At 47.8% G+C, this 27,755-nt stretch overlaps 2 protein-coding genes across 2 annotated transcripts; one reads left to right on the forward strand and one right to left on the reverse strand.

Moving 5' to 3' along the window:
* Positions 1-4,660: 4,660 nt before the first annotated feature.
* THAP11 (THAP domain containing 11) lies at positions 4,661-7,604 on the reverse strand. Its single transcript, XM_054840275.1, has one exon. The coding sequence runs from the start codon at positions 7,602-7,604 to the stop codon at positions 6,870-6,872; it is 735 nt and encodes a 244-aa protein (XP_054696250.1). The 3' UTR covers positions 4,661-6,869.
* Positions 7,603-27,703, forward strand: CENPT (centromere protein T). The gene is given in 15 exon segments (XM_054840233.1): positions 7,603-7,854; positions 7,857-7,976; positions 7,979-8,068; positions 8,690-8,813; positions 9,313-9,406; positions 11,207-11,340; positions 13,058-13,091; positions 14,214-14,356; positions 14,762-15,190; positions 19,505-19,678; positions 20,351-20,554; positions 23,400-23,490; positions 25,090-25,254; positions 25,711-25,815; positions 27,289-27,703. Coding segments are annotated over 15 exon segments (2,283 nt in total). The 3' UTR covers positions 27,413-27,703.
* The last annotated feature ends 52 nt before the right edge of the window (positions 27,704-27,755 follow it).

A 27,755-nucleotide genomic window follows, 5' to 3' on the forward strand; every position in this document is an offset into this window, starting at 1 on the left:
TGGGTGGGGCGTGAAGGACTACAACTCCCGACGTGCCGCGCGGCGCCGCCCGCGGTGGCTCATTTGAATGAAGGGAAGGGGACCGCGCATCGCTGGGCCCGCGGGCGGTGCCCCGGAGCACTGTGGGATAGTGGCGGAGCGGGGAGGGGCGGGGGAGGGGAGGGGAGGGGAAGGGAAGGCGAGGCGAGCCGAGCCGAGCACTGTCCCCCGCCTCAGCCGGGCTCTGCGGCCCCCAGCCCGGTGCCCACCGTCAGGGCCACGGGTCCTATCCCTGACAAACCCAGCGCCTCCGCCTCTCCCGGAGCCACCCACGCCGTCCTCCGGTGGGAGGCCTCGTCTCACGGGGAGGCTCTGCCGGGCCCTGTCACCCCCGCGGGCCGGCGGCGGGAGGGCGGTCATGGCTCCTGTGGCTGAGGGGAACCTCAGCCCGCCCTGGGCCCACCTCACCCACTCTGTCTCTGGGTTGTATCGGTGACAGGATTTCACCCCAAAAAGGGAGGCAAGAAGCGTTTCCCCCCTCAGAGGGCTGTTGGCCCTGCGTGAGGAAGGCAGCAGTGGGCCGCAGCCAGGACCGCAGATCCTGAAATTCATTTTTAACTCCCCTAACAAGCACTATACAATGAAAAATCTTTAAAAAAAAAAAAAGCTTGCTTGCAGTGAAAGAAGTTAGCAGTGAAGGTGTGGGGTGGTAAAAAAAAACCCTTCACATAAATACTTGCAGCAAAGTGGTCTAAAAGCATGAATTCGGCTTCGCTGGAGGCCCACACCACCTTCACTCAAGCAGCAGCAGAGAGGACTTCCAAAGGTGCGGCGGTCTTGGTTAGCGGGCAGTTGCCCAAAAGACAGCTCAGCGACTGCCCCATACCAGTATGGCGTTCAGGCCCAGCTCTAAATGTTCCCAGGTCTCTGCTGGCAAACCTGAGCATTGCCCGTCAGCTTCTTGGAAAGAGGTGGCATTGCGCAGCCCTGGGAAGAGATGGGTCCACAGAGCGTTCGTCTGGGCTTGCTGCTGAAGGCGGTATGAGGAAAGGAGATAGAGGTGGCTGACATTGAGCCTCTTCCCTAGCTTCTGATGTTGCACCAATAATGTCTTCCAACAGGGTTCTCCTATTTGAAAAAGGCAAACCTGAGTGCCAGCACTGTTTTGGTCGCTATCTCATGGCTTCTTACCCCATGTGGCCTGGAAATGAAGACTGCAGGCAGCTAGCTGATACTCCGCTGAGTCCAGGTGAAGAGTAGCTGGACAATAAATAGATTATTTTTTTTTCCCCTCTCTCCCCTTTGTTTTCTGACTGAGGTGCTGGTTCATGCCTCGCAGAAAATGATCAGCTTTTTCATTGCCTTTATCCTGACGTTCTCAGATCTCCAGCTGCCAGCCTGAGGCATGTTCATGCACTCTGCACCTTATCGCTACTGATGTCTCTCCCCCGGGGGGGAAGATGTCAGTGGAACAAGTGGCACCATCCTGACCACAGTTCTTTATGGACTCAGCTTAAGAATTTGCATCATGAACAAAACCTATTTTTTAAATTGTGGACCCTGTGAGACTCTTACAGGGGTGAATAGTTTGTGCACAGCGAGCCTGACCCGTCAGATTTATCTAGGAAGATGTAGGAACTGGGTTGATTACACACCAATGCAAAGCTGTGAATATACAGAAAAAGCTACTTCTCATTTGTTCTTCGTATGGAAAGCCAAAGGAGAAGGACTTGTGAGATACGAACCACCTGGGGTCCCTTGTAGCTGATGTGCTGTGGAACTGGCAGGCTTTAGGATAAAATGCTGTTCATTTTCCTTCTGCTGTTCCTGTAGTAGCCACTATAGTAGGAGAAGTATCTTTTAGGATGTGACTACCCAGCTATAGTAGCCCTCTTCTGCTCTGTGTAGCCTTTTCTGCTCTGTTTTAATTTTTGTGAGGGAGCATTGCTATGTGATTTGGGAGGAAAAGTAGAAATAAGATGGTGAGGGCTGAATGGACCATCCCAAGAAGGAGATAACTGGGTTTTAGGGATGTTTTCCTTGTGTGCAAGCCATTCCAAAATCATATTCCATCAGAAGGTACACACCTAGAGAGAAGTGGAACAGGGAAGGTCCATCAGCAGATGGTAACCGTACCACCCACGAGAGCACACCAGTTTTGTTCTTTGCCTGCGTAGCAATTCCCAGGCAAGTTGTGGGACAGCGCAGGTGTGGCTGGGGCCTTGCAGTTGCCCTTCTGGTCTCTGGGGTTGTCCCAGCACGTCTGTCTGAACTGTCATATTTCTGTGCGGAAACAATCAGCCCTTTGAAGCGAGAACTGACTGGGGAGCAGCTGAATGATGCCGAGTCTTTATTTTTTAGCAGAGGTTAAGATGGGTATCACCTGGGAGCCTGGGCAGCATCAAAGCCCTGCTTTGCTGGGCACTACGTGCAAGCAGACACGCTAGAAAATGAGCAATCTAAAAACCATAGAAGGCACTGAAGATGGGACTGCGCTGTGAAGTGCATGACAAAAATGCATGCTTGGCTCGGTAGCATCCATCCTGACCAGGAGTGAGCAAATTTTCCCTGACGGCTTCTCAACCAGCCCTGAGGCGATGATGAGTTTGCGATGCTGGGACCCCAGGAGTGCTCCTGCATTCTGCTCAGGAGGAAAGTGAAAGCTTTGCATGCTCCTCCTCGTCCTGGGAGGCTGCCACTGCTTTCTTGGGAATTATACAAAGAGCCCGTCAGGCTGCCTGGGCTCTGATCAAGGGGAGCCAGCCCGGGAATGGGCCTCAACTTCCCCCAAGAGCAAAAAGAGGGCATGTAGTGAGATGCAGAAAAGGAAAAGAGCAAGGAGAAGAAGGTTGCATTTGTTGGTGCTGTCTCTCTCAATTTAGCCCTGATGTAGCCCAGAATTTCAGCATTTCTGCTGTCTGTATAGAGAGCAGGGAAGTCTGAGGCTGCATCAGGGAGTTATCCATCATCCAGCCTTTCTAGCACACCAGTTCCCAGAGGAGTCTCCAGCCTCTGCATCGTGACGCTCGCTGGCACAGTAACTTCTGTCCTGTCACGTTGGGGCCCTGGTCACAGGGTAGGAACAGCGGGAAAGATTGCAAGAGGAGGCGGTTTCCAAAGCTGGGGGCAGGACACAAGACAAGGAAACAGAGGTGGAGCTGGCATGGGAACTCACCAACTCCCAACACAGTGACTTCCAGTGATGGAAGGGAAGAACACTGGAGAATATTCCTTGTGGAGGAACCCACCCTGCGGAAGATCCTGTGTTAGAGGTCATGAAAAGAGTCACCTGCCCAATTTAATGTGAGTGATCCTGATCTCTAAAATACAGGTGAACTAAGCAAGCCTTGTGCATGTGCAGAGAAGATGGTTAGGGTTTAACCTGCAGGAGAGGTTTTGCATCGGGGAGAAGCTTCTGTGTCTTTCTCCCGTTTGGTTTTGCTTGTTAACTTGTCTCTGTCCCTACCCATCCGTATCTGATCATGAAGAACTCAACCTAGAGCTCAGGCTACAGGTCACCATTGTGCTCTTACCGGGGCTCTGCAGCCAAAACTCTTTTCATACTACTTTCTCACAAAAGCTGATTTTACCTTATTAAAGTTCAGAAACCTTAGTCCTTGGAAACACAAACACTTTGGGTAGAGCCAAGTGATTAGGCACGCCACCTTCAGAAGAACATCTCTTCTGTTTAATCCAGAGGCATGGATCGTGTGGCTTGTAGAGATGCATAGGGCTGTTAGGTAAAGACTACATATGTTAGAATGCTGTTTTCACTCAAACTAAGGTTTTTCCCTTAGAACAATAAAAGCCATTCTTCAAGTCCCTTTCTAGGGACAAGGTTTGATAATATACACACAGAGGAATGTAGCAACCAAAGAGAGGTGATGCTGATAGAAGAAAAATACTGTGAGGATATAGGCTGGATTAGAATGCAGGATGCAGAAAGGTTGAAATGGAAGAAAAAGCAATTGTATTAAGCAATGATACAATTTTTTTGTTAACATATTAAGGTACCTTCCTACAGAATTAGCCTCTAAATTCACTGCCAGTGCTTTTGCTCACTTACCTTAATTTAGCAGCAAACGGGGGTAAGTGTGTGTGAGGAGAAGTGTTCGCTTTTGTCATGCAGCTTCATTTAACATTCCCAGTCAGCCCCAAAATATGTTTGAGGCACAGCGATTTTTTTTGCTGCTTACAATTGTTCGAGACCAATAGCTCTGAACCCAATCTGAAATTAGGGACTTTGGGAAGCGGAATTACAAATTGAAAGATACTCCAGGCTAGCTCTTCCCTGCACTAGGCTGGAGGCCGCGCCTCCTCCTTTCTCCACCGCGCAGAGCGCAGAGCGTGGGAGACCTGTGCTGCCCCTCCAGCAGACGCCCTGGGGGGGAAGCCTGGCTCTCGCTGCTCAAATCGCTCCTGGCTCTTTAGAGAGCACCCACCCCTGTCCTAACAGCCGTTTCCTCATCAAAACAGCTCTAACCCCTGGGTAGGCAGGCATGTAATACACCAAACAGACCTCAGACTCCTCTTCCTCACCCTGTAGGAACATATTCACACTGTTGTAGCCAAGGAGTTCATGAGGAATAAAAAAAAAATGTTGCAAAAGAGAAGACGGGCTACAGCCACTGACCTTTCAGAAATACATATATATACAGCACGGAAACAGGAAACATAACAAAACAAAATATACTTTATTAAAATTAAGCATGTTAGCACCTCAGTGTAACCTGGAGAAGTCGAGAGTCCAGCAGTTAACCAGTCCAGCAGGCCAAATGGCTGAACGTCCTGAAGTGCATTCCAATGGTAGAAAAAGTACCATGACTGTTACGACACGCACGTTCTCAAGAAGCTAGGACGCACAACCCGTCTCGTGTGTAAGGAGAGACGTTGTGCTGCCTATTGTCTTGATGGGAGCATATAGATCTGCTGGACCAATTACATATGTTAAATCAGATGGTGTAGCAGGTATCTGCCTTCCCTAAAAAAAAAAAAATAAACAACAAACCAAACCAAACAACCAAACAAAAAAATAATTGCTGCTTACTCGTCTCGCAGGAAAATCAGTATACCGCGGAGCTGAAGTTAAGAGCTACATATCAGATTGGAGAAAATAAATTAAAATGAAATAATGGGAAATACTTAGTACGTGAATAGATAGACCTGTAGTATCCTTACGGTCGACCATCCAACTCAGTACACACGCTAATAGAAAAATGACCCATGCATCACATAGCAGGCTGTGACAACTGATGCCTTTAGCTGAACGGGCTACATGATCAATAGCTAAACCTCCGGCTACCAAATCCCACCGTGCCCTTTTGTTCGCTCACACAGAGTATCGAAATGGACAGTTGTAAAGCTACGTTAGCCAGTGTTACAAAGATTACAATATTTTCAAACTAAAGATATTTTACATTTAGAAAATACTTCTATAAAATTTAGTAAAACTGACATTCCGATCTAGCGAGTGTAATGCACTCTGATGACAGGAGAAAGACCTCACAGGCTCGGAAGACACACAGGCGTTCCTCCCTCGAATGTATTTATGGGCACACTGTGGTGAACTGCCTTTTGTTTTCAACATCCATCGCTATCGAAGCCGTACCCCCAAAGTGCGCATCGCCATAGAGCTATGCAGGTGACCAGATACCCTCCTCCTCCTCAGCGCTGAGGTATCTGTTCCACCGGCTAACCTGGAAGTACAGATTCAGGCTGGACTAGCAGCCTTGCTACCCTCACTCCACCATCTTTCTAGCCAACGTTGATTTGGTTTCCTGTCACTGAAAGTGAGGGGACTAATGCTGGCTAGAAACAGAAACTACACACTCATTCCACGTAGATTTGTTACAATACTCTTAAATCTCAGTTTAGAACACGCAAGCACGTTTCAGGAAGGTCTTGCCTAATGTACAGATTATTAGTCATGCCAACTAGTTCAGGATTAGACAGCAAGGGTTTGCAACCACTGCAGATAAACTCGCTTTGCTTCTGTTTCAGCCTGGTTCTCTGAACGAAAGCCACGGATTTAAATTCCGACGTGTTACAAAGCCTCCGTTTCATTAGAGGGAGTTCTTAAGCCAATGAGATAAACTACAGCCGTCAAATGCCAGAGGGTTCTTTGCACCAGATCGTAATCCTTACTAGTGTTGAGAGCATCGAGACATCTGTAACAAATACGTATGTACTGCAGAAAAAGCAAAAACTACATAGTACAAGAGCACTCTTTTAATCTGGGGATTCTTTCACGCTAGAAACAGCAGTCTTTTATGGCATCAGTAATTTACTGAAGAAACACATCACCCTGAGAGGGTTTCTAAAGCTTTCCTCGTGCCTCTGCTAGGCGAGGCCAAACATGACATCGTTGTTTGTTCCTATGAAGGGTACGGTGCCAACTGCGCTTTCAGACACGCCTTCTCCAGGGGGTAGTGTTGCTGCTACCTCACTTCACACAGAGCGAGTTTATTTGCTGAAAACCGATACCCTACGTCCACTTAGTGGTGACACGGGTCCCATCTACACTAGAAGAAGCGCTTTCCGCCATTGCCGGCACAGAGAGGGTGCTGATGGGCCCGGCGCAGACGGGACGCCGGCGGGCGCCCGCAGTGCTAGCTCTGGGGTAACGTCAGATCAATAACGGGGTTCGGCACTGAGTTGACAGCGACCGCCCCGTCTAGGCAGGGGAATCCGATGGCGCGGGCGTGCCCGGCTGGGGGCTGCTTCAGCGGGGGCAGGAGGGACCGGGCAGCGAGAGCCAGGGGCGGTGGGGCCGCAGCCCATCCCAACTCCGCTCTGCCTGGGCACCTCACCGAGGGTGGCAGAAGCTCCGGGGCGGAGAGCCCCGTGCCGTGCCAGGCATCCCCCTGGGCCAGGCTGGGCCCTGGCGGCCCTCAGAGGCCGTGGCGCTTGCGGGTCCCGGCGCTGGCGGCGTGGAGCAGCCGGTCCTTCTCGCGGATCTCCTCACGGAGCTGAGCCTCGGCCAGGCGCAGGCGGCGGATGCTGCCCTTCATCTCCTTCATCTTCACCTCCAGCAGCGCGATGATGTCGCGCTGCTCGTTCAGCTTCCTCAGCAGCTCCTCCGACGTGGTGCCCGACGACAGCGAGTACGAGTGGTCCGGGGGGCCGCCCTCCACCGGGCCCTCCTCCCCCGCCGCCGCCGGTAGCCTCCCGGGACCGGGCCCAGCGGTCGCCCCGGCCCCGAGCTCCACCTGCACCGTCAGGTCGATGGGCTTCACGTCCTCGGCCGCGCCCCCTGCCGGGGCCTCGGCGGCGGCGGCACCGGGGCCCTGCGCGGCGGCGGAGGCGGCGGCAGCGGAGGCGGCGGCGGCGGGGCGGGGGCGCCGGGCCGCCCGCTGCGCCTTGCGCTCGTTGACGCCGCGCAGCGGGAAGATGGTGGGGACCCGCACCAGGTAGGACTTGCGGCCGCCCTGGAAGTGCTCGCTGCAGACGCGGTGGCCCGTGGTGGGCTGGAAGGTGCTGAAGCAGCCGCTGACGCCCGCCCGGGAGACGTTCTTCAGCCAGAGGCGCCGCAGCTCCTCGTCCTTGGGGAAGGTGTAGAAGTGCAGCGCCTTGTCGCGGTGCGAGTTGTTGTAGCAGCCCGGCACGCAGCAGGTGAAGCCCGGCATGGCGGGGCGGCCTCCCGGGGAGGGGGGGACACCCCTGGGCGGCCCCGGCGGCGGGGAGAGCGGGCGAGGGGGGCTCCCGCCGAACTACAGCTCCCACAAGGCCAACCGCGGCCTCTCGCCGCCCGCCAACGCCGCCCGCCGCGGCCGCACCGGAACTACGCGGACCACAATGCACCGCGGCGGCGGCGCCGCGCCGGAACTACCCGCCCCACACTGCGCTGCGCCCCCGCCCCTGCCGACTACCGCTCCCGGGGGGCGCCGCGGCAGGCCAAGCCCCTCGCGGCAGGCCACGCCCCTCCCTCCCGTGAGGCGCCGCGCGGCGAGATCTCGCGAGATGCGGCTGGCGGGAGGCGGTGCGGCCGTTACTCTGTCAGGGCCGTTCCGCCGCCATGGCCGACAGCCGTCTCCGGGCCCGCCGCGGCCTCAGGCGCAGCGGCCGTTACCCGGCACGGACAGCGGCGAAGGTGGCGGATAGGGAGGGTCCGGCGGGCCCGCGGCGGGGTGTGCGGGACGGGAAGGGGGGGGGAGTCGTCGTCGGGATCGGCCGTCCCGCGGGGGCGGCCCGGTGCTGCCCCCTCGTCCCCGCTCGGTGCGAGGGGGAAGCGAGGCCCTCGGAGCAGGGACTGGGGGGCAGAGGACGCTCCCTTGTCCTTGTTCGCCTTTAAACATGGAAAATGGGCGGAACCCCCTGAATTTCGTGCTCGCCGACTAGCCGCGGCCGTTACAGCCTTGCACCCCCCTTGCGTTTTTCCTCCGTTTCCCCGTTTCAGGTTGGTTTAGGTGAGGGACGAAGCGCTGTGGGCTGTGCTTTCAACTCCCTCAGGCTTTTGTCTGCGATGAGAGTTGTGCGTTAAAACCCACCCTGATGATTCGCTGTTGTGAGTTGTCTGCTACCCAGAAATGGGTTGGCCAGCGTTGTTCATGCCAACGTGCCCAATTTCTTTTGGGGAATTTGGAAAATGTTTCATCTTGGCTAGCTTAGGTTCTTATTAGAAGGTGGATGATGAATACTTTTGCTGCTAAGAGTCATCTTTAATAATGAAAATACAATTTTTGACTTGCATGTCTCTGATTTCTGTCTTTAGGCCATATCTGATTCAGGAAAGGACAACTCTGGCAGAAGCACCTTGGTGAAGCAGAGACCGGCTGTGTTCCCTGATCTCGGCAATGACACGCCACGGATTATGCTCAAGAGAATCATCCGGACCCGTAAGTATCTTCTTTTGGGGGAAAACAGAAGGACAGTGTTTTGGTGGAGTTGAGAACAGGAGGTGTTCTTTTGTAGCCTATCAAAAGAGGAATTGCTGCAGTGGCAGCCGAATGAGGTCATGCGATACAGCTCTGTCTTAAAGACCAGGTCTTGCACTGATGCAAACAGATTCTTGAAAATCCTCTTCGCTCAGTCTTCTCACCCTGGTGAACAAGTGTGTAACAGTTGTTGCTGCTGCCTTTAGTTGTAGAATCAGGTGTAAATTGTTGCAGACTTCAGCTCGGCTCTGCTGCAGTATGTGGAACCCCCGTGCTGCTGTTTGTCACCGTTGGCTTTGGCACTGTACGTGCCAGCCTTGCTAGTTTTCACCCAAATAGTTTTCACTAGGTCTTTATTTTAACTCCTTAAATGTAATTTACAGAACGTAGTGTAGATTTGACACTGCTGTGTTTTGGCTGGATTGAATCGTGGAAAGGAAATGTTTTGGTTTGTTGGCAGAACCTCAAGTTTCACCTCTAGCACCTCAGATATCTACATATGAAGAAACAGAAGAAGCTCGATCAGAACTCCCATCGAAGAGGATTTCTAGCACGTAAGTATTTTTTTTTAATTTTTACTTTTATTTTTTACATTGCCAGATATAGCTGCAGTTCCTGTGATGGGAATGGTAAGCGGGATTTCTTTACTTCTGTTTCGGTGATCAGAATTGCATTGTCAGGTGGGATTTTCAGAAACACCTCTCCGGCTTTAAGAGTCACATAGGAATCACTGGGACTGGGGGACTGGATAGTAAATACCGCAGGTTTGTGCTTAGTCCCTTTTCTTAAATGCAGACTTTTAACATCTTTTTTGTAGTGGAAGTGCTGGATGCAATAAGTCTCCTGACGGAAGCCTACTTTTCTTAGTTGTCTGCGACTGATAACTAAAATAGAAGCTGTCGGATCTCCCTAAGGCTACAGGCCGTGTGCTGACGATACTGAGGTGTAACGAGTGACTGCTGTGTCTCGTATTCAGCGCACAGGCTGCTGTAGCTTTTTATAGTGTTACTGCTTCTTGCTCATCCTTGTTTTGGGTTGCTAGGGGTAACTTCCTTTCTGTAGGGTGGTTTGGAGGTGAGGTTTGCCTGAGGCTCAGCTGCTTCTGTTTGTGTTTAGCTTCTGTTAATACTTTAAGTTAACAGGCCTGACTGAATTGGAGAGGCTGAAGTGTGGTTTGTTTACTTCCACGTTGTTAGGAAATGGAAGAAAGCCAGTAGTGGTGGTAGGCCTTAATTTGCTTTAGCCAGTTTTGTCACCACACTCATGTGCAGTTTTGCTTACTGTAGAATAGATGGTTCTGAATAATGTGATTTCTTTGGCTGACCCTAAGCAACTTTAAACAGGTCATGTAAAATATTAAGCAAACTTCTATCCCTCTGATTTTTTTAGTAGAGGAAAAAAAATCTGAATTTTCTGTAAGTGTGGTAGCTTGTTTATTTGATTGGATTTTTTTAAATTAAAAAAAAAAGCAATATTATTTTAGTTCCTTCTGGTTTTTGCTTGTAGTTCTTGAATGTCTTTGAATGTGCTTCTCATTGGCCTTAACTGCAAAGAGAAGATGATTGGATCTTTGCAGGGTTTTACATTCCATATGTTAGCTAGTTGTTGAATTTAAACGGATACAAACTTTTTGTTTTCAGTCCTTCCTCACAACCTTCCCTTAGTTCACGTGAACTTTCTTGAATTTGGGAAGGCACTGCTTTCTCTAATTGTAATAGCATATTCCAGGATAAATGCAAAAAGAATCAATGATCTTTTTTTCCCCCGCTGCTTTTCATTCGTTCCCTGTTACAAGCCAGTGAATCCTAATGCTTAGGCTTACGTTATGCTCTTATTAAGAAATGAAACTTAGCCATGTTTCTGCCTAGTAGAGAATGTATTTTGTATGGGGAAAAGACCCATAAACCTGACCACCTTACCATTCTTGTGATGTTGAAGCCACATCCAGTGCCTCACTGGGATATTACGTGTCTATTCCGTGTGCCAATGTGCTTTGTGATACCTAATGTTGTTTCATGTAATGATTGACAAACCGAGTTGCTCCTGTGTGCTGTTAGGAGGAGAGCGCTACAGAGCTTGTTGGAAGTCCAAGCTTTCCCTCTAGTCTGATCTTTCTCAGCTCTGTTTTGAATATACACTCAAGTTTTGATTCTCTTTGTGAAATTTACTTTGATTTAGTGGGAGGGAAGGACATGTTCCTGCATTTGCTGGGCTGATCGCTGATTAGTTCCTTACTTCTGCTGCAGCAAGGGCAAGTAACTGTTAATTTGCTTTTCAGTGACGTTACAGGGAGCTTTCTAGGGTAGCCAAGTGATACTGCTGTCCTCTGTTAAAGGCTTGGTTTGTGTTGGCAGGGTGGAAATGCAACTGCCAGACCTTGTTCCTGAGCACACGTCTATCGCCACATTCCATATGACTAAGAAGAGAAAGAAACTCAGCATTTCTGAATTTGAGAGAGCGGCAGACAAACGGCTTCCCCAAAACCAAGGTGAGGCTGCAGTCAAAAATTACCTTCTTCAGCGCTGCGTTTGCTGTCAACTGATTTTCATCTGCTGCAGTTTAGTTCTTAGTAGCTCCTCAGCTGGACAGTTGTACGTTTGGGAGCAGGACTGCAGTATCTTGTGCAACGAGGATAGCAGAGAAGGTGAAAGTCCTTCCTATCAAATTTAAAATAAGCCTTTTTGAGCCAAGTTGCAGGCTCTGCCCTGACTGTATATGATTTCTTGACTGTTTTTTCCAGCTTGGTGCTCTTTGAGTTTTGAAGTGTCTCCAAGGGAAACAATCCCTGTCCTCCCCTCAATTTCAGAAACTTGAAAATACAACAAACTGCATAATTTTGTTGCAATTATATCAAATAAGTTATAAGCTTCTTGCTTGAGAAAAAGAGGTTTTGTACTTTTTATAAAAGAAATAGTTTTATATTGAAATAAGTCTTCCCTTTAAACATAAATTTGCAAACTTGGTAAATATAACTTCCATTTCAGTTGCAGCTTAACAGAGGCAGATAGGGAATGTCAACCAAGGTGAGGTGTTCTATCGGCAGCAGCAACTGGGGTAGAATTCAGGGATGAGATTCAGCTCCAAGGTACCGACACTGGTACCTCAGCTCCAAATTGTAGCCACTCCGTGTCTGTGTTTACGCTAGGTAACTGAAGTCCTCCTGAAGTTTCGGGGAGATCCAGTCAGCGGGGTCTGGAGGGTGATTCAGCTCACCCTAAAGTAAACACCTACATTTGATTATTACAGGAAAGATGGTCACGGCCTGTTTATCAGGGAGTGTAGTGACAGGACAAGGGGTAATGGGTTTAAGCTGAAGGAGGGTCGATTTAGATGAGATGTTAGAAAGAAATTCTTTACCATGAGGGTGGTGAGGCACTGGAACAGGTTGCCCAGAGAGGTCGTGGAGGCCCCGTCCCTGCAAGCGTTCAAGGCCAGGATGAGGCTTTGGGCAACGTGGTCTAGTGGAGGGTGTCCCTGCCTGCAGCGTGGGGGTTGGAACTAGATGGTCTTTAAGGTCCCTTCCAACCCAAACCATTCTATGATTCTATGATTATTTGTGCTTGACACCGCAGACACACCTGTGTTGGGATATATTAAGCTGGAGCTGAATCCCATCCCGACTCACCAGCGGTCAAAAATTCAGCTTTCTTCAGCCTGAACACGTTCTGATAAGATGCAGGCAGCTCTGTAAAGGCATAGGAGGTGTGCTGTAGTATTTTCTAATATGAGTGTGATTATGTCGCTGCTCTCCAGATCTGCTTTTGGATTTTGGGGACTTTGTGAGTAGAACAGGTTTGAGTTACAGTTTCCCCGGCAATCTGTGGAGTAGTTATTTGTATTTCTAAAGCTTCCAGCTGCTTTAATGTTTGGTTTGGGTTGCTGAAGGGTGGTTGTGACTGAGGCCCTAGCCTAGCATCTTGCTGTTGATGTGGTAAGATTAATGTTATTGAGTGTGAGGGCATGTGCCATATTAAATTATCTTGAAATAACTGTTTTATTACCCTTCCGAAATGCAGACAAGAAATTGTAAAGCGAACCCGTTGTCTAATTCTGTTCTTGCCAAAATGTAACTTTTGAGGATTATAACATAACTGGTTCTAGGGAGAGGAAGATCCATTGGGGTGTTCCTGTACACCGTTGTGTAGAAGGTAATTTCTCAGCTAGTGTAATTTCTCAACTAATGTGTCACAATTTTTTTTTTCTAGCTCAGTCAACATTGGACAGCACTGCTTTAGCTCGGTGAGTTTAAACTAAAATGTCTTTATAGCTGCCTTGGTTCATCACCTCTATGGTTGTGCAGAAGTATAGATAACTGGGTTCACGATTAAGACCTGTGTTATTACTAAACACAATCATCTTCCACTCTGGTGATGGAATTTGAAGGTGTTACACCGCATACCTTGTAATTTTCAGAAACTGTGGCTCTGCATTGTATGCCCAGCTTGGTCCAGCTTGTATTGCTACAGTTGCTCCTCTTTTTACTTGTTGGGATCATTCCTTTTTTTTCCTTTCGTTCTCATGTTTCTGGCATTAAATCAGTACACAGTATACCTTAGAATATTATCTCTGCCTGTTAATTGACTTATCAGATCAGTTCCATCTATGCAGTCTTTAGTCCCACTTCCCTGGACTTCAAAAGCTTTTTTTGCAAGCCAAAGAACTTCTTTTCCTGCGTTGCCCATGTACTTTGCTAATGATCCTAGCCCCGGTTGGCAATTTATTTCACCTCTCTCACTGCAGCCCTTGCCTGTGGTGCCATGCTGCATTCTGTACTTCTATCTGCGAATCCTCCAAACCCCCTTTTGATTTGGCTGCCTAGAGAGAGGGATGGGAGGTAGCCGAACCTGACCAATCTCTTTAAGATGCAAAATATGTACATTGAGACACATCTTTTCCCATGCTTTGCATGTTTCTATCTCAGCTCCCATCTCATAAGAATTGCAGTGTATCAGTAGCTGTACTTTGCTGCGAATTCTCATGCTAAGCAGCTTCTTAGACTCATTCTGAAGTCTTCCTACCACCCTGCCAGCATCTAGAGGACATCTTTACTCTCAAACACTTGTTTTGCTTTTTTTTTTGTTATTTAAAATTCCTGAATCTTTCATCAGATGTATTGTTGCAGCCTCCTCAAGGTAGGAGGCTGTAAACCAGTCTGTTACCTGATCTCTGGGATACGTATCCTGATGGTAGGTGATACCATGAAATCAAACTGTTTGTTTAATGTGGACTTCGTTTGGGAAATTTACCCCAGCTAAGGGATTTGTGAAATGTCCCACAGCTAGTGGCACCATGCGTGTAATCTGAGGGTAAGAGAAGAGTGTGTAAGTTCGGAAAATTATTTTTTGCCTCCTCTTTTTACAGATCCCTTCGCATGTCTCTTGGTTCCTTGATCGCACCAGACACTGTTGAAAAGAGAGGCTTGCTGCGGAGGCCAAAAAGTCGCAAAGCTATTGACGTGGAAGCTTTTGAAGGTGGAGTGGAACAGAACATGCTGAAGAGAAAAGGTTTCTTTTGTGTCGTTACTTCTGTTGCAGGAGGGAGGGCCTTAGAGAAGGTGATTTTTAGCAGCAGTTACTGAAGCGTGGTCTGTATTTTATGATTTAAAGGCACGTTCACAGAAATCCAGTGTAATTTTGGAGGTGTGATTAGAATGAGGTTCTGCATCTGTAGTTGCTTTGATTCTGTGCACTTAAATACATGCTCCACCCACATGTGATTTATACCACAGGAATCGTATCCTGTTTGGGATTGTGCCTGTAACTGTGGGTGCTGGGGAGATGGTTTGGTAGAGAAAGTTTGGGGCACTGAAGTTTGATCTGTGGAGGATGAATAAAATTTGATGGAATTAATTAAATCTTGAATTATGCAAGTCCTCACATAAAACTGGTTTTAAAACTTTATCTAAACAGCAGAGGACTATCTTCTGGATTCACATACAGCATCTGGGATTCAAACAGCCCCGCTGACGAGTGATGCGGAAATCATGCTGAATAACACAGAGCTCTTCGTTCAGCCTCAGTTTGATGAACAGAGCCAAAATAAGCTTTCTGCTCTTGAACCACAGCTATTGGATTCAAAAACTTCAGCCCAGAGAAGCAAGATTTCTGATGCAGCTCAAGAGGAAGCAGGGCTGGTGGGCCTGGTATCCAGTGTGGGCACAAATGAGGGAAGGACCCAAAGATATTCTGAGGACTTAATCCTTGATCGTGAGCATGTTGACAGAATGACTCATTTATCTCCAAAAACACCCACAAACCAGCGAGAAGATAAGCAAGATCATTCCCGGCGGAGTAACCCAATGGAGCAGCTTTCTGTTTCGGAAGAGGTGGTGGTTGGCAGTGAGTACTATGGCTTAGCACTTGGGGCTTAGCAGGTGGTATCTGAAATCGCAGCCCGGCTGAGGTAGGAAGGCGCTTCTGGAGGTCATCGTCTCCAACCCCCCTGCTCAAGCAGGGTCACCGTGTCCAGGCAGCTTTTACTTGTCTCCAAGGATGGAGACTGCAAACTCTGGGCAACCTATTCCAGTGCTCATTCACCCTCACAGTGGAAAAAGCATTTCCTTATGTTCAGACAGGCTCCTGTGTTCCAGTCTGTGTGTGTTGCCTCTTGTCCTGGCACTGGGCACCACTAAAAAGAGCATGGCTCCATCTGCAGATGCTTGCATGCATTGATGAGATAGATCCCCCTGCAGAGCCTTCTCTTCTCCAGGCTGAGCAGTCGCAGCCCTTTCAGCTTTCCCTCCTAGGAGAGACACTCCAGTCTCGTAACTGTCCTGACGGCCCTTTGCTGGACTGCCTCCATTATGTCCATCCCTGTCTTGTGCTGGGGGCAGCCCAGAAGTGGACACTGTAAATTGGTCAGAAATACGGTGAGGTAAGGAGTCAGAAGGAGTCTTGTGAGGTGACTAGTGTAGATCTTTAGTGTGGTAAGGTGATTTCTGCGTCACAGCTAACCGCTTAGCTGTCTCCAGGGCCTTAATCCCTTTGACAGGTAGTCACCTTCCTGGTCACTCCGTAGCAATGCTTTGCATGTCATGTCACTTGCCAGTTTTCCCCTGGTGTCTGATATCTCTTCTGCATTCGTTTCCCTGTAAATACCTTGTCCTGGCTGTGTAATGGGAGCACATTTTCCTCGGGCCCCAAGGCATGGTTGTAACTCTTAAAATTTTCTGCTTAGTGACCCTGGGGCGGCTAGCCAGGACGGGAGCTGCTGTAGTAAATAATCTTCCTGCAGTTCTTCAATCCAAACTCCTTATGCTTTCCATGAAGTATGGACAGCTAATGTTTCTTTTTCATTGAGGGTTTTTTATGATCTTTTGTCAAAAGGGCCACAGAAACAATATTTAAAGAATGGTTGGTGTATTCAGTACTGCTCAAGCCTGGAGAAGAGTTCTTGCTGTGGAAAGCTTAGAAATTAATTAATTCCTGGTGGAGTGTTGCTTTTGGAGGGTTGTCTGTGGCAAGTTTGGTGGGACAAATTATTTTGAAAGGGCAAGGGAAGAGATCAACAGGAAAAGATGAGTTGCTCTGAAGGGTCCAATGGTAGGCATTTTAGGGGAAACGGATAGAGAATGTGGAGGACATGGAATAGGGGACTGGATTAAATGGGAGGAAGAGTAGGGGAGTGAGAGTGGATCATAAAGATGCTGGAGTTTGTCAGGCTTTAATGTTCAAAGTTAAGGGTTACATAGTTGCAGTTTCACCAAAGGTGGCTGATGTCAGTGTTGCTCTTCAGCCTGAACAGAAAAATAGTTGCAAGGGCTTTCCCAACTGGTTCCTAAGATACAATGCAAACTCCCTAAACTGTTTCAAGTAAAGGAAGAGCATTTTCTTGTGTGTATTCCTCTCTCTGCTTGATTGGTTTTTTTTACTTACCAGGAAAGCAAAAAGAAAGTTTAAAAGGATCCTGGGGGCAAGTTAATGCTCTCAATTTCTAGCTGTTAATAGATGGAGCTCCTCTTTGCCATCCAGAAGTTCAAGTAAATGTTTGAGATCCCCAGTCACTCTAAAGCCTAAGAGATCTCTCAGCATGTCTTTGAGAGAAGTTGTGTCCCATATAATTGAAGACCTAGATGTAAGCGATGCAGAAGAAGAGATGGCTAATACAGTGAACAAAGTGGAACAGGAAAAGATTTTCAGACAGGGTAAGAAGCGCTTTCAGTGTTGCAAGGGAGTGGAGTTCTTTAATCAGATTAAACTCAAGAGTTTTTCAGGTGACCTGCAGGGTAAAATTAAGACTTCATTGTGCAGTAGATGCTGGAGATAACTTAATTCAAGTCAAATCAGAGATACTGCGAGCATTTCCAGACAAGCTTTCTAAAAGTAGGCTATGACTTGCTCGTGTGCTTTCTTGTCAGTATTTACCTTAGTCACAGTGACTGCAAATGGAATAAATTTTCCTATTTTTTGGTAGGTTTGTAGTATTGCTCGTCTTCCCATGGGAAAGATGAATAGCTCCCTCTTGGCAAGGCATATGTCTGGCTAATCATTCTTTTTGTATACATTTTAATACTTACTTAAGCCATGTTGGCCGTTATCTTTCTCCAGTACTAACTAGCATCTCTTTCTCTTAAGACAAGGGCTTGAAGGTTGCCCTCCCTTAAGTAACAAAGATTGTCACTAGCAGGTTGGGCCTTAATACCGCCTTGTTTCTGCTGAGAGCAAGTCATGCAGGTTGCCTGCTTTCACAAGCATGTTCTCAGTTTTCTCTGAAATCCTTTTGCCTTAGAATAAGATGGTAAAAACTCTGCACGGATGCTGAGGGCGGCAGGTGTTACCCAGTCCTTACATAAAGCTTTGGGTATCTGTGGACACAAATTCCCCTGTTTTGTTGAATTTCATTTTCCAGACTCCAGTTTAGGATCCTTTTTAAGTCTTTCCCATTGTTACTTTGACAGTGTCTGGAAATAAGAGAAGACCCTTGTCATGTGGGTTTAGCTTTCCCAAGTCTTAATTACCTGTCAGAAGTTTCATATGAATTACCTGATGGAAACTGAACTGGCTGCATCACCGGCAGTTTTGGTTCTTATTAGAATTTTAAACTGAATCCTTGCAGTGCCCATAAGGAGTTGGTTGCCCATACTAAAACATATCAGCAAAATTAGTTATATTGCCTTTTTATCATGATAAATACAGCCTTTTGTTTTAAACAGCTCTTCTAGTTTGTTAAGGCAGCAGATATTCTGCACCTTTAAATTTACAGTTGCGTAAGGTTGGCAACCTGTAATCTTTCTGGATTCTTTTGTCCTGTTTAGTTTTACTTGGGTGCACCTGTGGAGTGTGAAGTTTAAATGGGATGTGACTCTTGGGACTGATGAAAGTCACCTCAGAATTGTTACAGTTCTGTGAACACCAGCTCAAAGCTTGGGGGATGGTCAGAAAAGCAAATAATGTGTAAAAATTATGAAAGGAAGAGATGACAAAATGTCACTGTGCCACTATAGAAATGATTATCATGCTCACCTTTTAAATACTGCATGCAGTTCTAATCTCTCCATCTCTAAATAGATTTAACAGAACTAGAGAAGGTGCAGAGAAAAACAGTTTTACTGTTAATAATAATCAAATATACGGAGCAGTTGCTGTACATTGAGTGACTAAAGATAAGGACTGCTCAGCCTGGAAAAAAGACAATTGCTGTGAGAGTGAAATATGAGAAGTTTAAAAAGCAAAGCCTTGAGTCGCGTGGAGGAGGTGATTCAGCAAACAAATTGAAACAAACAGCTCTCTGATCTGCCAGCGCAGAGACTAGAGAGGAGCAACCGGCACTGGCAGGTTATACCCAACTTCAGGAGGTATTGCTACTAGCAACAGGTGAAGAAACGGGTAAAAATGATGCTTGACTGTATTGATAGCATCTGGTGCTCCACTGTGAAAGTACTGTATCCCAGCAGGGAGCCAGTAGTGTGGGAGATCCACTGGTGCCCATCTGCCTTAGGCAGTCCTAGTGTCAAGTTGAGCTTTTGTCTTCTCACAAAGCTTAGCTAATATTTCACTTCACTTTGGGCAAGATTGTGCCCTGCATAGGTGTAGGGAGCGCAGTGGTTAGTGAGATTGGTATTACTGACTGTAGTTGTACTGTGTAGGGAGTATTTAAGTACTCCTCAACAGCTACCTCTGTAGAAGTTTTTAAGGATGTGCAAATCATGTGTCCATTTATTTCTCCTTATCCTGCCTGCGAGAGGCTTGTCTGGGATGATTAAAACCACTGCTAGGTGCTCTCCTCTTTGTAGTGCAATGTACCTCTTCCAAAATTGCTTATTCAGAAAAACTGAGGAAATGGGGAGGAGAATCTGAGCACAAACTCCAGGGAAAGGAAAGGACTTAAAGGAAAAGAAATTGGTCTTTCAAACAATTACCAAAAGTGAGAATAGAGATGGGAGATCTGGAGGAGCTCTACTTACTGTTAAGTAAAATCCCTTCATCAGGATCTGACAAGCACCCTAATTAGGTTGCTATAGAGCAAACAAAGTTGTGTGTTTCTCAGGTGTAAATTTTTTGAAAGCAACTGCATCTGGTTCCCTTGTTTATAGCTTATACCCTTTGCTGAGTTTACTTATCCCGAGTAAATGTCCACGATTGTTAAACTGTATGGTGGTGGTTGATTCGGGTTTTCTTTGTAGGTAAGACTGATGATAGAATTTCCTATTTTAGCTGCAGAGCATCACGCAAATGCTGGATATTCTGAACATTTGGAGAAAAAACTGACCAAAAAAGCAGAATTGCAGATAGCCACTGCACAGGATGCCAGAGTCGAAACAGAAATGGCCCCTTCGGAAGAGGGAGTAGCAGAAGGCATTGTTGAACACCAAGGCTCTCCCGAAGCTGGTGAGGACAACCTGTAATACGGACGATTATCTCTAATGCCATTTCTTTGCATTCTGGAATCTGGGCTAAATACTGGGAAAATATCAGACTAATGTTGATGTTTTTAAGCTGAAAGACTGCATTCTGCTCAAATGGAAACCAAAATTGCATTGGCAATAGTGTTTAGAAATATTTAATTGCAGAAGGCATCTTTAATTAAAGTTTACTAGTGGAAGTTCCAGAATCAGGCAAAGACTGATAAAATTTGGAGACCTTCTGAGCCTGTAGGCAAATCAGGATCTCCCCAGTTACTTTTCCCGAATTGCCTGGTCTTCTGCGTTCAACATGCAGCACTAAGGCTTTGGCAAGACTTCTTTTCAGATAAAATTTCTTATTAAAGGAAGTTCATTTAAAAGGAGCTCAGATAAAAAATTCTCTCAAATCTCATGGGCTTCTCTACATTACCAAGTGCTATTTTTTTTTATGTGACCTCTGCACACCTAGATGCAGAGAGAAAAGTTGAGTATTCATCGGTGCTTTAGCTTATCTAGTTTAGCGTATTGATATCCTAATCCTTGAAGATAGGATTATAATAGGTTGTCAGGAATGGAAAGTTGGGTTCTTATGAGTGCTCTGAAATTTTGGCTATGATACTTGTTTCAGTGATATATTTTTCCTGTTCTGGAAATCTAGAGCAGGAGATTGTCGAAGGTGTTGGAGCTGGAAGTCTGGGCAGGCATTCTCATGCTTTTTCGTCCTCTGGAAAATCTGGGATGAAGCCATTAAAAGAAGCTGTTGAACAAGCAGATGAACTAGAGGACCAGGCTATCATGGTAGAATTCGGTAGTCCAGGAGAAGTGCCTACTGAGGATGAAGCTGAAGACGCTGAGAGTGAAGGTAAGAAAACTATTGCAGTAGTAGCAGAAGGCAGTTGGAGAAATTTTTCCGTGTTCTCATAGAATCCCAGACTGGTTTGGGTTGGGAGGGACCTCACAGCCCATCCAGTTCCCACCCCCTGCCATGGGCAGGGACACCCTCCACCAGCCCAGGTTGCCCAAAGCCCCATCCAACCTGGCCTTGAACACTGCCAGGGAGCCAGGGGCAGCCACAGCTTCTCTGGGCAACCTGTGCCAGGGCCTCAGCACCCTCACAGGGAAGGATTTCTGCCTCACATCTCATCTCCATCTCCCCTCCTGCAGCTTCAGGCCATTCCCCTTGGCCTGTCACTCCCTGCCCTTGTCACCAGTCCCTCTCCAGCTTTCCTGGAGCCCCTGCAGGGACTGGAAGGGGCTCTAAGGTCTCCCCGGAGCCTTCTCTTCTCCAGGCTGAACAACCCCAACTCTCTCAGCCTGAGGTCTCCATAGCAGAGGTGCTCCAGCCCTCGCATCGTCTCTGTGGCCTCCTCTGGCCTGGCTCCAACAGCTCCATGTCCTTCTTGTGCTGGGGACCCCCGAGCTGGACACAGTACTCACCAGAGCGGAGCAGAGGGGCAGAATCCCCTCCCTCGACCTGCTGCTCACGCTGCTGGGGATGCAGCCCGGGACACAGTTGGCTTTCTGGGCTGCCAGTGCCCATTGCTGGCTCATGTTCAGCTTCTCGTCCCTCAACACCCCCAAGTCCTTCTCCTCAGGGTTGCTCTCCATCCATTCTCTGCCCAGCCTGTAGCTGTGCTTGGGATTGCCCCGACCCACGTGCAGGACCTTGCACTTGGCTTTGTTGAACTTCATGGGGTTCACACAGTCCCACCTCCAGCCTGTCCAGGTCCCTCTGGATGGCATCCCTTCCCTCCAGCGTGTCGACCCATCACACAGCTCAGTGTCATCAGCAAACTTGCTGAGGGTGCACTTGATCCCTCTGTCCGCGTCACTGACAAAGATGTTAAATAATACTGGTCCCAGTATCGACCCCTGAGGGACACCACTCATCACTGGTCTCCTGGTCCTAGGGCCAGATGGTTACTGGCTCATCAGGTGCTTCAGGGACCTGGATCATCTTGTGCTTTTTGAGGTCACGGTAATGGAAGTGCCCAAATAGACAAAACTGAGTGCAAATGGTGTTATACAGTGTCATAGCGATACCCTGCATTTTTTCCTTCCTTCCTGACTCCTAACTTCAGGCTGACTTTTTAATGTCCTCACATTGAACTGCTGTTTCCACAGCCATTTAAGTGACTCCAGATTTGAAACCTAATTTAGAACCCCATGTTTTGTACATGTAGTTACAGATTTCCTTTCTAGTTAACCAAAAGACTAGGCAGGCTTTCCAGAAAGCCGAGAGGAAGTATTGTTTCTAAACAGTTCTTCAGACACTGCATCAGTCTGCTCTGTTGCCCCAAGAGCACTCATGCCTTTTGGAAGAACACACGTATCAGACTGAGTTCTCTTCCATCAAGGCCACGTTTGAAAATGCCCAGAGTGTGTTTTAGTGGTGTCTTTTGGGGCTGGTCTTAAAGTCTTTCGAAGTACAATACACCCTGAAATAAAAAACTGAACTAGGGACATGCTAAAAGAATCCAGTTGCCAGGATTTGAGGCTTTGTGGGGGAAATACAGCTGCAATGAGAATATCAGTGCCCGTATGTATTTGTGCAGTGTGGAAGGCACAGAGACAAAAGTTGAACTGGTACGCTTTAGTCCTGAGGAAAGCTGTAGGTGTTCTTAGGGCGTGGACAATCGTGTGTCAGTGTGCTTATCTTTCCATCTCTTCATACAGCTGTGTTAAAGATCTTGATGAAGAGATCTCTGCTGATAGGGTAGAACAGTAAAAGTAGCATCTTACAGGTCTGGATGGACAAGGATAGGAAGAAAAGATGAAAAAATTATGGCACTCTTGTCACAAAACTTGCCTCGGAAACCTCAGTATAACTAGTCTCTTCCCCTGCACCCTGCTCCGTCCCTCCAGCGCACGGAAATATTTCTTGAGAAGAAGCTAACATGAGGAACCGTGGTAGTTCACCCAGCCCTGCTTTCTCTGAGACACCCCTGACCTTTGAGTTGTGGAGTTTAACTCTCAGTAGTACTTGAGGCCTCCAGTAGTTGGGCTTGTCTTCTCTAACGAGGTGGGTGTCTTGGGGAGGGTTGTGAAGTTGACACTAACAGATCTGCTGGATTCTTGGATTACACTTGGTAAGGGAAACTGGCAGGCAAGGAGCCCTCCGCGACCGCTCCTCCTCTAGACAGGAAGCTGCTCAGTATTTCAGTTCTGTTTACGTTGTTTTCTTTCCTGGTCTCGCTTGTTAAGAAGTGAAGAAGTTCAAGAGTGAAGTTAGAGGATGCAGGTTAGGCTTGGAGCAAACTGCTGTGGGTAGTTCACAGCAAAGCAGAGGTGAGGTACTGACTATAACCTGAGCCTTGGCTGGAGGGAATGGATGGAAATCTGTGAACATGGGTGATGCTCACAGCCTGACCCTTGTAATGTGATTTTGTTGCTCTGCTTGTCCCTGTGTTCAGGAGAATTTGCCACAATTGCAGGTTGGCAATGAGGTAGCTTGCCGCTTTGAAGTTCTCTCTGGGAAAAGAAGCTGCAGCAGAAGCTCCAGCTGGACCTGGCAGGAGGGGAGCAGGCAGTGGGGTGGGTGGAATCGCCACAACCAGCAGTCACACTGGTTCAGGGTGCCATGGAGCCGCAGCCCCAGCAGATGTGTGGGAAGCTGGCTGGGCTTCTGCCTGCTGCTACGGCACTGCTTGCTGCAGGAACTCTGAAAACAGAGTTCAGTTCCTCAAGTGCTCTTTTCTCTTCCCTAGAAGTTTCCATGAAGACACCTGCGTTTGTCCGTGCTGCAGCCTACAAGCTACCGCTGTCAACTCCGCGTCTGGCAAAGCCTGCTGCTCCCAAGTAAGTATACGTCGCCTTCAGCCGTGGCCTGGCAGAAGTGTCTGGGGCTGTAAGTGCTGGGGCAGAGTGCCGAGCCCAGCTCTGTCAGTTGTTTGTGCAAATATATATGATAAATATATTTGTAAAATAGAAAAAGGAGCCTTTGATGCTCTGCTTAAGTGGAGGTGAATGAATGTAGATTCACTTTGGGATTTTGCACTGGGATGTGCGCTTTTTATATATATGTGTGAATATTCATATATATATATATGGGAATGTATATATTAACTCTTCTGTAGAAAGTGCTAGTCCTCGTTGGCAAAAGAAGTCCATGTATCTGGACACGCATTCTTTATAGGAGTTTCTGGACGTTAATGGACTGACAGATTTTCAGGCTTTCAAGCTGTACTGAGATAACAGATGATGATAATTACAGGTTCAGAGTCTAGACCACAGGAAGTTGTTAAAAAATGCATGGTTTGTTCACACTTTATGTAATGCAGTCTGAGCCTGAGTTGGCCTGCTTGCTCCCTGAGGTAGCAATGCTTGGGTTAAAAGCCTGAGGAATACTCTAGGTTACGTACTGGAGCAGTAGCCACGTGAGAGCCATGGTTAAGGCATTCTGCTATAAAATAATCTCTTTATACTGGTACAGTTCTACTGTGAACAGCTCTACCAGATAGTACTTTTCATTTAGAAACACCAAAGTCTCATACGGTCCCTACACTTCAATTTTACCCTGATCCTGTAAACCCAATGCTCATGTATAATCATTCACAAACGGGCGAAGTGAGGCACAGAAACAGTAACCATAACTGGTGTTTCTGTCTCGCTACTACATGTACGCATCTCAGGGGCTGCTCTCTTCCACCGGCCCATGAGGGCCTGACAGAGAAACATACAGGTGGGCTGGGGAGAGAATCAAGTGATACATGCACTCCCTCTGCGTTTTGCAAGTGTTACTGTGAGATTCCAGGTCTTTTCTGCTGTTTTCCACTTGCCTACTGAGTGTATCTGGGGATTCCACTTCCCCTCTTCATGTTACAATTCTTCCTCTTTAGAATGGCAAAGAGAGTTTCCTTTGGGAGTTACAGCCTTGTTAAAGGAAAAAAAAACAACCAACCAACCAAACCCCCAAAACCCCACTAAACAAAATGTTCATAATAGTGTAGAAGTTATTCTGTTCTGTGGAAGGAGGTTGTATCAAAAGAGCTTCTGGTGACTTTTGTCCACAGACAAAAATCGTTGAGCATACCCTGCAGATGGGAGTGTCCTGTCTGCAGAGGTGGCGTGTGGATGCATCAAACTGCATTCCTCGAGAGTAAAAACTACAGGGATGGAGTGAAAACTGTGTTTATGTATTGGAGAGAACTATAGTTTGCTGATTAATTGTTATGCTAGCACGCTCAGAAAACTTTAGCCCGGATTGCCTCTCCCCAGTCATAATGCCCTGTGAATTGTTTGCAAACTGTACCTCGTGAGTGTGAGGGTTTTGAAGAATAGGGAGGGGGAAAGAATTAAGAGCTCGAGGTAGTTCTTACCCCTTCAAACTCAACCTGGTGCTCTCTGCCTCTCCCCTGTGTTTGTTCATTTAATGTTAATTTTCAGTTTCCCTCCAAGGTCTCCCCTGCAGCCGCTGCGGGCTAAGCCAGTTCCAAAGAGCTCGGGAGCATCACGGAGGAAAACATGTGAGCCTGCAGTTGCAAGTAGTTTGATAAAGAACTTATTTAGCCATTACGTGAAAATGCCAGTGTCCAGGGAGGCATTCAAAATTGTTGAAAAATGGTAAGCAGCTACAAACTGCTCCTCTTCCCACCCCTTTTAGTCTTTTTTTTTTCTGTTCTTTTCTCTCCTGAAGTAACAAACCTGTCAAGAGTGCTGCTGACAGCCCTCCCCATTCAGCTGAGAGTGCCACGGGAGGTCTGATTAAAATGAGACAGAACTGTGCTAGGTGCTTTTGCCTGCTGTGGGGGTATCTGTGACCAGCGCAGCCTTGCAGGAGCTGCTGGGTTTTGTCCCAGCCAGTACAAATTGCGCCATTCACAATCTGCTCTAGCTGACAGTGCAGAGATTGTTAGCACTCTCCGTGAGCGGGGTGGCTCTGGAGTGTTTCTTCTCCCGCAGTTTTCCTTGGCAGGCTGTGTGTGACCTGCACAGGGAGCAGCTCTAGCACAACTGGCCCTGCAGAAGTTCACGTGCTCCACAGCCTGATTTTTATTTCCCTCCTCAATTCTCCTCCAGCTCTGAGAGATACTTCAAGCAGCTAAGCAGCGATCTGGAAGCTTACAGCAGCCATGCACGGAGGAAGACGGTGGAGATGGCTGACCTGGAACTCCTCATGAGAAGGTAAAGGGAGGGTTGTTGTTAACTTGTAGTAGTGTTTGGTAGTGCTCCGATAGCCTGGTAAGACTGTCATTGCCAGGGTGTGCACTAGGAATGTTCCCACAGTAAAGTGTGGAATCTTGTGATTTACTCTGTGTGATGCCACTTGACCTTGGGGCATTTGTGGAGTTGGGTTTCTGTACTCCATGGTGAAGGTGGTGGAGGGGCAAGAGGGAGCAGTGAGGGGCTGGGAGTGCAGGAGTGATCTGAGGAATGAGTAGCAAGAGGAGGAGGATGTGTGCAAGGGTGAAGCAGTTCTGGCTGGGAAATGAATGGTAGGAAAAGCAGAGTAACGTAAGCGCGAGGCTGGGCCACACATTTGCACCCCTGAGCAATGTCTTTGCTAAAAGTGCTCGCAACTGAAAGAGCGTGAGCGTTTTCATGTGCCCTGCTATGTGCTTTGACTCTTCCAAACAAAATCCCACTCTTCTGGCTTCTGCAACAGCTGAATCCAAGGGTTCAAAGTGACAGTTTCTCTCTAGAGCGGGAAAAGGGGGCTGCAGCCTGGCAGGCCAGGGCTGGCCTCTCCTCCAGCGCTGCTCCCCTTCCTGCTGCCTCGTGGACACCCTGCAGGCTGCCTGGGTGAGCTGCTCTGGGAGCCACTCCATGCTGCTCTGCCCTGTGAGTGCGCTCAGCTCCCCCACCTCACGACTGAACTGATGTTGTCCCGTGACCAAACCCCAAGGGATTTGTTTGTGTGAAGCTCTGTGGGACCTGAAACAAATTCATCGCTTATTCCAAGTTGTTATTCCAAGTCATTATTCCAAGTTGTTATTACTGGTCTCCACTGGTCAGGAATTGTTACTGGTTCATGCATAAGAACAGTATTTCTGTTCCTTCCACAAGGAAAGCAGGAATAAATGCTGCTTTTTGTTCTTTCTACAAGACCAGGAGATGCTGATTTTTTTCAGGCCAGTCAGCTAAAGGGTGTGCTAGAAAACTCCATGGCCTGCACAGTTGGAAAATGCCAACCACCTCCCAATTGGGAATGTAAAAAATCTGCTGGGTAACAAACTATTTGCTTCTGTCGCGTCATTCTGTGCCTGCGTTTAAATGTTAAAATTTCTCCCATGGCAGGCAGACTCTGAATTTAACGGCCATGAGCTCTTATTTCAGTAAGGCCCAGCATGCTGACCCTGATAAACACGTAGCTCTGGGGGCAGCTGGTCCGCAGGAACTCTCCTACTCCGCTTTCACATGTAGGCAAGCTGGTGCCTGCTCCTTGCGCCCCGACCTAGTGCTTCACCCAAGGAACTTGCTTGCAAATAGAAGTCTGTAGCTTTTCTATCACAAGCAGCTGCAGCATTTCAGCTACTAAATGCAAAAACATCACTGCAAGAAAACTTTAAAAACTTTACTCTGACACTGAGTTTGAATGGAAATGCTTTTTACTAAGAATTCTCTGTTTCTTCTCTGCTCTCCTCTTTTTGAACAAAGGCAAGGGCTGGTGACAGACAAGATGCCGTTGCACGTGCTGATAGAGCATTACCTCCCCCTGGAGTACAGGAAGCTCCTGATTCCGGTTGCTGTGAGTGGAAATAAAGTGATCCCCTGCAAATGAATGTGCCCCCCGGCAGCGATGGCCCGGGTGGGTGGGAAGGTGGCCTGCTCACAGGGGCTGGTGTAACTCTTCCGTGTAACCGTTCCGTGTGACGGTTTTCCACAACGAACTGGTGGGGCAATGAACAGTCGGTGGATGTTCTCCTGAATTGAGGCGGGTTGTGCCGTGGCTGTACGCCAGCCTGCTGGACTTCACCAACTGCTATTACAAGTAATTTAACTATCCTGAGCTTTTTGTTACCTTTGAATACTTGTACAGCTCTGATAAATAAAATATTGCATGTATTCTGCATGATGCAAATGCTGCTTACGGCAGTGAGCTGAAAGGCGACTGCACTGCATTG

This window comes from Grus americana, chromosome 13 (assembly GCF_028858705.1).
Source record: "Grus americana isolate bGruAme1 chromosome 13, bGruAme1.mat, whole genome shotgun sequence".
NCBI classification, from domain to species: Eukaryota; Metazoa; Chordata; class Aves; order Gruiformes; family Gruidae; genus Grus; species Grus americana.

Coding starts and splice junctions, on each gene's coding strand:
- THAP11 (XM_054840275.1), bottom strand. CDS start 7,604: ATGCCGGGCTTCACCTGCTGCGTGCCGGGCTGCTACAACAACTCGCAC.